The sequence below is a fragment of the Elgaria multicarinata genome, chromosome 1 (assembly GCF_023053635.1).
Source record: "Elgaria multicarinata webbii isolate HBS135686 ecotype San Diego chromosome 1, rElgMul1.1.pri, whole genome shotgun sequence".
Lineage (NCBI taxonomy): Eukaryota > Metazoa > Chordata > Lepidosauria > Squamata > Anguidae > Elgaria > Elgaria multicarinata.
Window position 1 is genome coordinate 176762359 of NC_086171.1, and position 12175 is coordinate 176774533.

The following is a 12175-nucleotide window of genomic DNA, read 5'->3' on the forward strand; positions in this document are numbered from 1 at the left end:
CTCATTGCCCTGGGTGCAGATACGAAGTACAAACATCTATTTTCTTTCTTTAAAAGTAGAATATCTTAATATTGGAAATATTTAGAGTTCGGTTGGACAGGAAATGGTGGCTGGTGATTTTAGCTGACCGTACGTCTTCAGCAACTGAATTTGATTGGCAGTTATCTCTACCCTGGCAAGAATCTCAAGTGTAGGTGTAAGTGGAAGCCGTCTGAGGAGCCTAGATGGACTGCACATGCCAGTCCTCCAGCTTCGCAAAGCAATCTGGAGAGCCAGCCTGTGTCAGAGTTCCCCGGCTCTTTGAAGCAGCGCCAGGTCTTACACATGTTTCACATTAATACAATGCGGAGACAGCACTGGAGCTGCAGTTTTGTTATGTCAGTGGTAACATAATGGCTGAGGCTCGCTGAGCCAAAAAAATAAAAATCCAAGCCATGCCAAGACTACATTTCTTTCTGAACTGCAGTATTGTCTGCTAAGTCTTAGAACCTGGATAGGTAATGTAAAGTGGTCTATACAACTCCCATCACTTTGGGACATTCATTTGATGCTCCTGACTATTCCCATGTTTCCATTGTATCTACAATCTTCACCATTTATTTATTTATTTATTTATTTATTTATTTTACTTAAATCTACAAATTCCCTACATTTTTCTTGCATCCCTTCTCAGTGTGGCTCCTCTAGAATCCTCCTCTAATGTTTCCTTTTATCTGACATCTTTCCCCTCCAGAAAATGCAGTCTTCATTTAATAATCTAACACCTACCAACCTTTCCATAACAGAACAACCTGTTTTCATCTTAACCTATATTCATCTTACTTAAATAGTTCAAAGAGTGGTTGCTCCAGCCCACCCCTATCTGCTATCTCACACCATTACCTGCCACTAGAGGGAGCTGTAAAGCCACAATTGCTTTGTGCCAGTTCCCCAGGCCAGGGAACAGTGCAGAGGGCCGAATTACTCCCATGTGGGGACTGTTGAGAAGCACTTCCACAAGATTGCGTTCTATGTGGTGAGCATAATATTTGAAGAGCTCCTGCCATATGTATTAGCCAAGTCATATGCTTCACTCAGATTGTGGCTGACATCCAGGGCCGGTGCTACCGTAGAGGCCACTCAGGCGGCCGCCTAGAGCGGCAAGGTAAGGGGGGCGCCGAATGCCGCACCTGGAAGCCGCTCTGCCACAGCGGCTCTGAGAGGGCAGCTTCCGGGTGTGCTGTTCCAAAGCTGCCCGCCTGCCCCAGCATCCTGGCTTCGCTTCAGCTGGGTGGGCACCGAAGCGAAGCCAGAATGCTGGGGGGTGCGGGGGGGGGGGGGCTTCAGAATGGCGTGCCTGGAAGTCAGTCTCCGAAGCCGCCCCACCCCCCACCCCAGCATCCTGGCTTCACTTCAGCTGGGCGGGCAAGATGGTGCCCCACGCCCAGGTACGCTGGGGTGGGGGTGGGTGGGTAAAAGCAGCTCGCCTGCCTAGGGTTCAAAATAGTCTGGCACCGGCCCTGCTGACATCATTGTGGAGACACTGTGTCTTATCATCTCTACCATTTCACTAGATATGTCCTGGGCAGAGTCCCTGATTCATACTCAGCTTAAGCGTTTTGTAAGAGGAAGGAAGTTAATAGCTCACCACGGACCGACGTCTTTGCAATGTTCCTTGCAATATCTAGCAAGATATCCTAAGAATGAAAATTTGCTGCTTGAAATGCTGAGTAGGCATTACTTGCAAGTAGATCCACTTGCAGTTAAGCATCCTAGCCTGTGATTTCAGTTTGGAAGCCAGCAGCCTACCCATGAGCAAATAAGCACCTCAGCAGGTCCTCTGGCAGGGAGCACTTCAGTCTGCGGCACTGAATTTTCTTTATGCTTTGTGAGTGAGACTAACAAGACCATAAATGGAATAATGTGAGATTGCTGCTAGGATCTGCTTGTGAGGAAGAGCTCCAACTTGTTGTGTGAAGCAGAAGGATAGGATGCCTACCTAATGGCAGTTACTCTTGAGTAGGTGTCCAAATAATGCCTCAAAGTAATTTCTGTCTATACCTCGCATGTGTAAAATTTACACGTGCAAGGAGTAGGCTTTTGAATAAACATCAGAGGTTGTCATATTCATTGGCATGCTTAAATTACAAATGCTCAAAAAGTAGCCCAGAAGCATACTTGAGATAGATTGTGCCTCTTTGTTTTGGAGAGAGAGAGAGAGAGACCGACAAGAGCTTGAACAGCCAACGGTAAACGAAGGTTAGTATTGAGCCATTAGTATTTGAACCAGTATTGAGGTTCAAATCCCTACTCAACTATGAAGCTTTCATTTGTAATTTCACGTTAGTTGTGAAATGACAGTCATCATTGTAGATTTCCCACAATGCCATGATTGGGGCTATTTTTTGTGGTGGCCAGCATTTCCCCCACAAAATCCTTCTCCAAGAGGGGCATTCAGTGAAACCTAAAATCACTGTCAGCCTGATGGAACTTTGGAAAGGTCCAGTATGTTTCCTCCTGAAAATTGTAGCTTCAAACCCCAAAAACTGCAACAGAGGAACCTGTTTTACTCCCTCTTTTGCCAGCAAGCTTCTACAAATTCAGGCCAAACTTTCAGCTTATTAAAAAGATGGCTCAGCATTACTGTTGTCACCATGACTTCCTTTGAAGAAAGCCAAGAATCATCATCCTCATCCTCATCGCACAAGCCACCTGCACCAATAATATAGTCAGACTTTGTGCACGTTGTAATTTAGGAACCAGTATCCCAGCCAAATTTGGCCTCTCTGAGGGATAAAACTTGGTGAAGGGCATGAAAGGGAGTGTAGCAGCTGCCACAGTGAGAGCCTTTTCAGAAGACACCTTAAACAATGGCTTTAAGCCAGAAAGCTGGGCTGTGTTCAGAAGACACCTTAAACCATGGCTTTAACTATGGTGAATAAGGCATCTTCTGAACACGGCCTGGCTTTTTGGCTTAACCACCATGGCTTTAACCATGATGGTTAAGCCAAAAAGCCAGGCCATGTTCAGAAGACATCTTAAGCCACAGATTTAACCATGGTGAATAATCCTTTTTGCTTTATTCACCATGGTTAAAGCCATGGTTTAAGGTGTCTTCTGAACGGGGCCTGACTTGCTAGCAGTTTACCTGAAAGGGCAGGAATTGGAGAGTTAATCCACCCACTCTCTGCTCTACTCTCAAAGCAGCATTCTGGCAAAACTAGTTACTGACCTGGAGCCTTCCATAAAGCTAGCAACACAGCAAGTGGAAATGTAAAGCAAAGCACATTTTTGTCTGTATTTCGCCATTTCTTCCTTAGGGCACATACATGGAGCCAAGGATAAGATGTATTGTTGCAAATACTAGTGTGGGTTGTAAAAGTAGAATTATTTTATTTTTTCACTAAAGTGTACACATTATTTAAAACAGGGTTCCTGTGCCTCATTGGCTCCTTCATTAAGGCACAAAGAAAAGCCACAATGTAGCTTGGTGTGCAATGGGGAAAGTAAGTGTGCAATCAACAAAAATGGAGCTTAAAACCCATTGCTATCCTGAGTCCTGAAAGGCTCAATAGTGTTTTGTGAGGTATTTATCTTGAACTAGCTTCTTGAACAGACAACCGCTGCGTTTTCAAAGAAAACAAAGGAACTATGAAGATTTTTGTTTTATACGGCTTGTATGGGCTGGAACACACATTATAAGTCTCAGCCCAAAGGCTACACCGTGGAGGTCTTCAAGCTGAAAAAACTTTCTCTCCAGCGTGGGAGAAGGGTTGCTTTTGGATTACACTTCCTCAAAAATGGCCAAAATGGTTTAAAAAAAATGCTATATAAACATGCTCACTTTCATTCCCAATATTAGTTAGCAAGAGAAAGTCATGTCAGTTTTTACCTCTATGTTGTAAAGTATATGAATATGGTAGGAAGAAAAAATGCTTGAAGACTTATCCCCTTTATACTGATTATTAATCACAGTAACATTTTTGTGACACAGTTAATAAATAATCTGCACTCTAATTCATGTCCTTCCCTTCTCCACATCTTCCTATTGCTGGCTTTCAGTGAAGCATTCGTGTTCACTCATTATCTGAGTATCATTCACAACGAATTGCAACCAGCACTGACTTCAAAGCACCAGGATATTATCGACATACGTAGATTTATTCCTAAATGTCATCCAGAAGTTTTTGTTGTGACTAAAGAAAAAAGTGGGTGCCTGAAGTATCCACTAATACAATTTATTTTAAAAATATTGGCCCATGGTCATAGAGTTTGTTTCAGATCTGCCCATTTTGGATGATAAACCATTAATCTAACCTAACTACCATTGACTTATCTAAATTGGTCCCAACCTAACTCTAGTTAGTTGTGGTTTAGGCTGAACTCCTGTATTCACTTACCTGGAAGTAAGCCCCATTCAACACAGTAGCACTTAATTTTGAGTAAATGTGTAGCTTTGATATTGACTTCTGTGGCTAACCAATTAGGAATAGCCACAGCGCTGTCCCTGACCATGTTGCTGTCCCTGACCATGTTGTCCTCCAATCACAGTGTTTGGGGGAGAGGAAAACACTAAGTGGCTGCTGATTCTGGCCATGGGGGGGTGCGTGAGGGAGATCTTTCTGCTTGGACATCAATCATCCACATTTCCACAGTGTGCAAGTGCTGCTTGGCTGGCTGGAAGGCATGGTGAGTGAGAAAGCTTCTACACTTGAGTCAGGCACAGGCATGCTCTTTATTTCAGCGACTGGGTGCATGGGGGTGGGGGCCTCTGTCCAATAGATCTGGAAGTCACTAGGTTGGAGAAGACTGGAGTGGGTTTTTAAAAAAATCCTAAAAAAATCAAGGCATGAATGGATATGATTCAAACTTGACATGGCTAAAGCCCTCCTTAAGAGCTATCACCTTGCCAAGTTTCATCTCTTTTTCTTTAAAAATTACACAGATGTAAGCATTTATGTTAATTTTAATTGAAAAATTCCTAAAAATTCAAAGCATGAACTGATCCGATTCAACTTTGGTGGGACTACGGCACTCAAGATCTATCACTGTGCCAAGATTTATCAATTTATCTTTTAAAATGAGGGAGCTGTAAACATTTCTGTTAATACCAGTTACCTGAATAGTGAACGGTTCTTCGACGGGTAATTTGATGAGGTGAAAAGAGGGGGAGAAAGGGGGGCACTCCAAAATTGAGGCAGAGAATCACCTCCATGGAACTCCAGATTGGATTTTGAGGCAGAGACAGCCCTCTTTGCACACCCCTAGTAAATAAGCATAGGTTGGGCTGCATGTTCCATTGAAAGAACAGGCAAGTTAATCATGGATCATGTGTTCTATCAGCTTTAACAGGATTTAGTTGGAATTACATTTTGCTGCATTGGGTTCTGTCTTAATTCTTGATGCAGCTGAGCAGAATGAAACCACATTGAAAGTAGAAATGACTGTAGCTTTTACTACACATTACAAATTAGATCATTTCTCTATTATACAATTTTTGCTCAATGGTTTCCTTTAAAAAGAAAGGCAAATATGTACAATTGGAGATAGGGAAAACTAATGAGATTAAACTAACTTCATAAGAAAGCAGCTACCACTCTATTAGGATGTATGTACAGAAAGAAGCCCATGAAGTAGCTTAACTAAAATAGAAAACAAAAAAAAAAGTGGGGGGAGAAGACAACGGGATACATCTTATTATGTTTTCAGATATGAAGCCTGAATGAATGAAAATCTTAAAATATTTAAATATTTGGGTTGGTTTACCTGGCTTTAGTGTTGGCCTGGGTGAAGGATTTAAGGCTTTGGGGCCAGGGAGAAAGTTTTTACTGATTCTCATTGGGACTTTTCTAATGGACCAATATGAAAACTGCTTTTTTTGGTCTACTTCAGAACAATAGAGTGTTTCTTATAAAAATGGGTGTGTTTGGTGGAAACTCAGGATGTGGAGGGTATTGCATTGAAAACTGCCAAATATTTGCTTTCAAACTCCTTGGTGTGACAATTGTGTTAATATTTCTAGGGATTTCTCTGACGAACAAAATTGTGAGAAGCATCTACTTAAAGGAGAGAGGTGCCATTAAAATACACAACACGTCAGCAGTTCAAAAGAGTTTAATAAATAATGAGGATTCATTTCTTTACTGTATAAACTATAAATATAACATATAGTCCTCATAACTTAAAATAATTTACAGGCTGAGGTAGGGGGCCGGGAGGAGGTGGGCATAGAGCATTGGTCAATTTCAGAGGTTCTCAGTTTTCCTACTGATTACGCATACACAGGCAGTGTCAATCCGAATGAAGCGCCAGGCTGCCTGCTTCCCTTCCATGGTCAGTGCCTTGACAAAGGTGTGCGTAGTGGTGCAGTAGGAATTCCAATGCCTGGCATCAATGCCTCGACACCCGCTGGACACTGGCTTAGGGTCTCTGCACTTGGTCTCAAAAAAGTATTGCTTGTAAGCATTGTTGTTAAGGTTTACATCCACCATCACAGTCACCTCTTTGCCTTTGATGTCTGTTGCCGTGGTTTTGTTGGCTACCCATACACTAACACTGTCGCATACGGAGTACTCTCCCCGGTTATGCACAGGATGAGTTGAACGCTTGGCACGGATATTCCTGTTGAGAGAGTCTGTACTGTCTAGGAACTCCACATTCTGCCCGTCCCTTGACAAAGGTGGAGGCTGTGTGCTGAACAAAACCCGAGGTGACTGGAACCGCCTCTTCTGAAAAAGCTTTGGATCCACAATAATGTTTGCAGCTTGCCCAGTTTTTCTGTCCTCTACCTTCCCAGTGACAGGCTGGTTCTGGCCTCTGTGCCGAGACGTTTTCATAACATGATGTGTTTTAGACCGGCTGCTTTCAGAAATGTCAGATGTTGCAGGAGACCCCAGTGGTGCATTATCTTCGCATTTTGGTGCTGCCCATATGCCGATCACAAACGCTATAATCAGAGTGTAGCACAGCATGGACATTACGCTATGCACCTAGGAGAGAACAGACCAGGAATATTACCGTAAGCAAAAATGACATACAAGAGGGCCCATTCCGAGTCTAGTGGATATGTGCTGATACAGCAATGGCAGTGCAAATGTACTGCTAAGATATTTCATGTTCTTTATGAGGCCCTGGCATGTGGATACCAGATGTGGCTTTCCTTCTCCCTCTTGCAGAAACCCCCTTCAAATAGCAAAAGTGTACTTAATAAATTGGAAATACTAGGAAATAATAGCTGCACTATTAATTCCTCTGGTACTTTTTGTTATTAGAAGATAACTTATATAGAGCAGTTGTTTGGGGTTATTAATGTGGAGCGCAGATACTGGCAAGAATTGCCATGGGTTACATTGGAACCTCTGTGATAAAGAGCCACTGTACAAAGATCAAGTATATTCTTTCTTCTAGACTACCATGAGCCACAAGTTCACTATAAAGCAGCAGAAAGGCCAGAAAGAATATATCTCCAAACTTCTAAAAGGCCTCTCTAACTTCTTAAAATCTTCTTTAAATAATGAGTAGAAATTGATAAAAAGCTGGCATATGGAGATAAAAGCCAACATATGAGCCCTGACCTGATATGTCATTGAGTGTAGAATTGTCCATTTCCTCAGAGTAGCACCAATATAATAAAGTGGTACATACAATCCAGTACACAGTTAAGTGTGCTTAATCACATTGATTTCAAGGTGCTTAAATATGCTTAAGCCTGTGCTGGAGTGAGGCCATGTTATAAAATAAACAAATACTGGCAAAACTTGTTTTAACTGAGTGTACCACAATCAGTAGGCAAAATCCTCAAGTTCTCATGGGGGAACTGTTCAGATCCTGATGTTTGCCTGTAGGTCCACCATCAGTTTAGTAACCCTTCTAGACAAGGTTCAGTCTCGAGCGTAAGGTCTCTCGGACACCTCAGATCCTGTTTATGTCCATTTGGTGTGATCATGCTTTGCTGGGGCCAATAACTCATGCCAAACTCAAGGTCCTTTGGTCTTTCAGAATTCTATGCAGAATTTATTTTACCTGAGGAAAGCTACAAAACACCAACCAGTGGGAGTTCCTGGAAATACCTTCTGCAATTAGAAAAATGAAAAATGCCAACTGGTAATTTAGCAATCTTCATCATAGCAATCTCCCTAAGAACATAATCAGACCAAATCTAGTCCAGCATTCTATTCACATAGCAGCCAACCAGCTGCTGGTATATAACAATAAAGATACGGAGGCATGCTGCCATCAATACTGAAAATAATATACACCCATCATGACTAGTAGCCTTATCCTTCATTAGTTTGTCTAAGCCCCAATTAAAGCCAGCTAAGTTGGAAGCAATCATTACATCTTGTGGTAGAGAATTCCATAGTTTAACTACGGGCTGTGTGAAGAAATACTTCCTTCTGTTTGTCTTGGGTTTATTTTATTTCAAATATGTCTAGGTCATCTTTCAGGATAGAAGCTTTCAGAGGGTGGCTTACAATTATAAAATACACATAATAAAAACTGGTACAGTAATAAAACAGCAACCTTTCATAAAAATAACAAACACCAGCATAAGAGCTTAGGTTCTAGTATTATGAGAGAGGGATAAGTTTGCTTTCTCTACATCACACATAGTTCTGTACAACTCTAACTTGTCTCCCTGCACTGCCCTTTTTTCTAAGCTGAACAGTCCCAGACGTTGTAACTTTTCCTCAAAGGGGAATTGCTCCAGCTCCTTGATAATTTTGGTTGTTCTTTTGTTCATCTTTCCCAGCTGAACAACATTCCTTTTGGGGTGCAGTGACCAGAACTGTACACAGTACTCCAAGTGAGATCTCACCATAAATTATGGTACTGAGAATTTTATTTTCAATGCATATTTTAATTATGCCCAACATGGAGTTTGGCTTGTTCACAGTAGATGCATGGGTCAACATTTTTATTGAGCTACCCACCACAACCCCAAGATCTGTTTCTTAGTCAGTCACTATGAGCTTGGATCCCATCAGTGTGTTGGTGAAGTTGGGATCCCCCAGCCCCATATGGCAATCACTTTATACTACATTTTCTGTTCTAATGCCTATTTTACCAGTTCTCCAAGATGCCTATTTGTTTTAACCATCCTAAATAATTTGGTGTCATCAGCTAACTAGGCCACTCCTAGTTCCCGATGATGTGTAAACAAATTGTAAAGCCCTGATCCCAATATAGAACTTTGTGGGACCTCACTGTTTACATCCCCACTGTGAGAATTGACCACTTATTCCTATTCTCAGTTTCTATTCCTTAACAAGTTACCAAACAATAAAAGAACCTCTCCTCTTATTTGATGACTGCTAAGTTTGCTTAGGAGACTGATGATAGACCTTGTCAAAACCCTTTTGGAAGTCCAAGTAAACAGTGGGGCAGCTTGCATGATTAAACAGTCTGATGTGGCTTATTTAAACCATGGTGGGCTGCAGTGCTTGCTGGCGTTGATTCTTAATATTTATCACTCAATCACAGCTCGTCATGTTGTGTGAACCTGGGCAGCGGTATAAATTCAGTCTTACACTAAACAGTTCCTAACCCCCTAGTGGGTAACTAACCTAAATCTAAATAGATGAACATCACTACAGATAAAACCATAAATTAAAATGTATTTAATGCTATTATTTTAGAAGAGTATAAATCAATATGATGGTTGTGAGTGTTAGAAACTTTCTCTGTGATAAGAGGGAAAGAGAATGTAACAAAAATATGAGATTACAAGAATTGCAACTACCAAACCTGGTACTACAAATATCATTAGCAAGACAATAGCTTGAGATTCTAACACTGTTATGATTCATTTGTGGTTTAAAGCTAAACTCAAATGCACTAAACAATTGTTAACTCCCCCATTTACTTCTTCCTGCACATTACTTGAAAATAAAAGCTAAACTAAAGCATTAGTTTAGTTTCTCTAGGTATGTGAACCATAAAGGTAGATGCTAGAGTGAAAGAGAAAGCTCAAGACTTGGGGCCTTGCTAGACGAGGCCTTAGCGCGCCTTGAGAGCCGGTTTTCCTGCTGTGTGTCCAGATGATGCACAGGGGAATCCGGCCCCAGGCCGCACTGAAGCCTCCTCTAACGCGCCATAAGCGAAGTCGCTTATGGCACTCCTTTTCCGCAGCTCCGGCCTGAGGCCGGGGCTGCAGAACGTCTAGAGACTTCTGTGGCTTTTTGCGGCTACTCGCTCTTGCAAAAAGCCACGGACTTGGCACAGCGCTCATACGAGCACTGTGCCCATCGGCCCGGGGGGGGGGGGGGAGAGAGTGGCAGGGGGAAGGCTGGACCCGGCAGGAGGGGGGGTAGAGCAGGCATCGGGGATGGCAAGGGGGGAGGGTGGGTGAGAGAGAGAGCGCCTGCCGCCGCCCGAGCGAGCAAGCAAGCGGCGCTGCCAGGGCAAGGCCTGGCATGGGGGGGGCGGCATCGCCCGGACAAGCGCCTGGCGCCGCCGCCCGAGTGAGCAGGCAAGCGACGCTGTCAGGGCAAGGCCGGGGACAGGGAGGGGGGGGCTTCATTTTTTTAAAAAAATGGACTTACCTAGTCCGGAGTCTTCGGGCCGCACGTGGCCCCTTTAAACTTAAAAAAAAATGGCGGACGCTACAGGGATCTCGACGTCCCTGCGCGTCCCGCGTGTGGAAGCCGGGGCGGCGCGCGCTAACGTCAGCGCGCCGTCGCCCCGCCTCCAGGCCAGCTTATCCGGCCGGGTTTAGCAAGGCCCTTGGAAATAATTCTAAGTTCCATATTCAGGAATAATTCTTAAGCTCAGAAATAATTTTAAGCTCCAAATTCAGAAACTATTCCAAGTCCTAACTTTAAAAAATATTCTAAGTTATAAAGTCTACGAGTCTGGAGAGGACCATAGTTTCCCAAGTCCTTGGATCGGAGGCAAGGAAGAGAAAGAGCAAAGTGAAGCTGCAGCGTTGCTACCTGTGCTTTTATACATTTGTTTTAGCCAAAGGCAGGGGCAACAATGAGTGATGAGACCACCATCTTCCAATCAGGAATGTTGGTGCATGAATTATTAGACCACCCATTCACCAATCAGAAGTGAGGTGTCTCTCTATCCCAACAATCTCACATTTTATGCCCATGTGTTTAGGGAACATCTCTGGCATTACAACTAACAGGTTAATTTGAAGTTTTTTTAAAAAAAATGGCTAAATGTCTGCCATCTGGGCATGTTATCTTGACTGGTGTATTTCTCCCTGGCATATCTTCTTTGAACTCATGTTCATCGTTGGTCATATCCACCTGGACAACTCCTCCCAACTGTGGCTTGTGCTTAGTGCTTTGACTTCTCCCATACAACTAGCATCAACTATGGATTTTTCTTATCTACAGGTGCACACCATGAGATATCAAACAGTAATTTTCTTCCTCTTAGTGGGCGTCTGAGCATACTCAGTTCTGCTATTTGCCTCGCTCATACACTCTGCATCCTTGCCCTGTGAACCTTTCCCTGCCCTGTACACCCACTACTGAAGCTGGAGAAGTGGAGAGTCAGGTTCTGTTGCTGAAGGAGAAATGGCAGTCTCAAATTAAATCACACTTAGGCCACAGCTAGACCTAAGGTTTATCCCTGGATCGTCCAGGGGTCAAACCTTTTCATCTAGGTGACACACAGGGGATCCAGTGCTCAGGCAGGAGCGAACCCTGGATGATCCCAGGATAAACCTTAGGTCTAGCTTTGGCTTTAGACTAAGTAAGGCACTGGGCTTCTTATTTTCCTGTGTTCTCTTGGAACAAATTGGTGTGGCAAAGGCGGTTTTCAGTAAGGGCAAAAGTAGCACAACAACCATACGTTGAAGGAATCAACCAATTCCCTTTCCCTCACATTTCAAATGAAAGTCAGATGTCTCAGGATGGACCAATTTAGTTTTCTGATGTCAACAGAAATGGTTTACACATCAAAATCCAGACATAATTTACACTCACCCAGTAGTAGCCTCCACCTTTAGTGTTTACCTTGCTTCTTAATAAGAAAAAGAGACATGGGGTGGCAATGAAATGCTGAAAAAGAGACTAGAATTGTGCACAAGGGCAGATTTACTGCTTTGAACTGTAGCAACTTTCAAGCAAGGATTTATTTCCCTTCCTCAAGGTATTTTTTATTGAATCGTTAATTAACATCAGGGTCTTTGCTTCCAGCTTCTAAAGATAAAATCCAATTTGGATCTTTTAGTAGGAAA

The 12175-nt window shown here is 43.0% G+C and overlaps 1 protein-coding gene across 1 annotated transcript in view; it reads right to left on the bottom strand.

Moving 5' to 3' along the window:
- Positions 1 to 6087: 6087 nt before the first annotated feature.
- The window catches only part of NGF (nerve growth factor), a 70161-nt gene continuing 64073 nt past the window's right edge, over positions 6088 to 12175 (bottom strand). Inside the window, exon 2 of the mRNA XM_063119637.1 lies at positions 6088 to 6968. Within this exon, the coding sequence (XP_062975707.1) occupies positions 6225 to 6956 (732 nt within the window). The 5' untranslated portion in view covers positions 6957 to 6968 and the 3' untranslated portion in view covers positions 6088 to 6224. The remainder of the gene's footprint in view (positions 6969 to 12175) is intronic.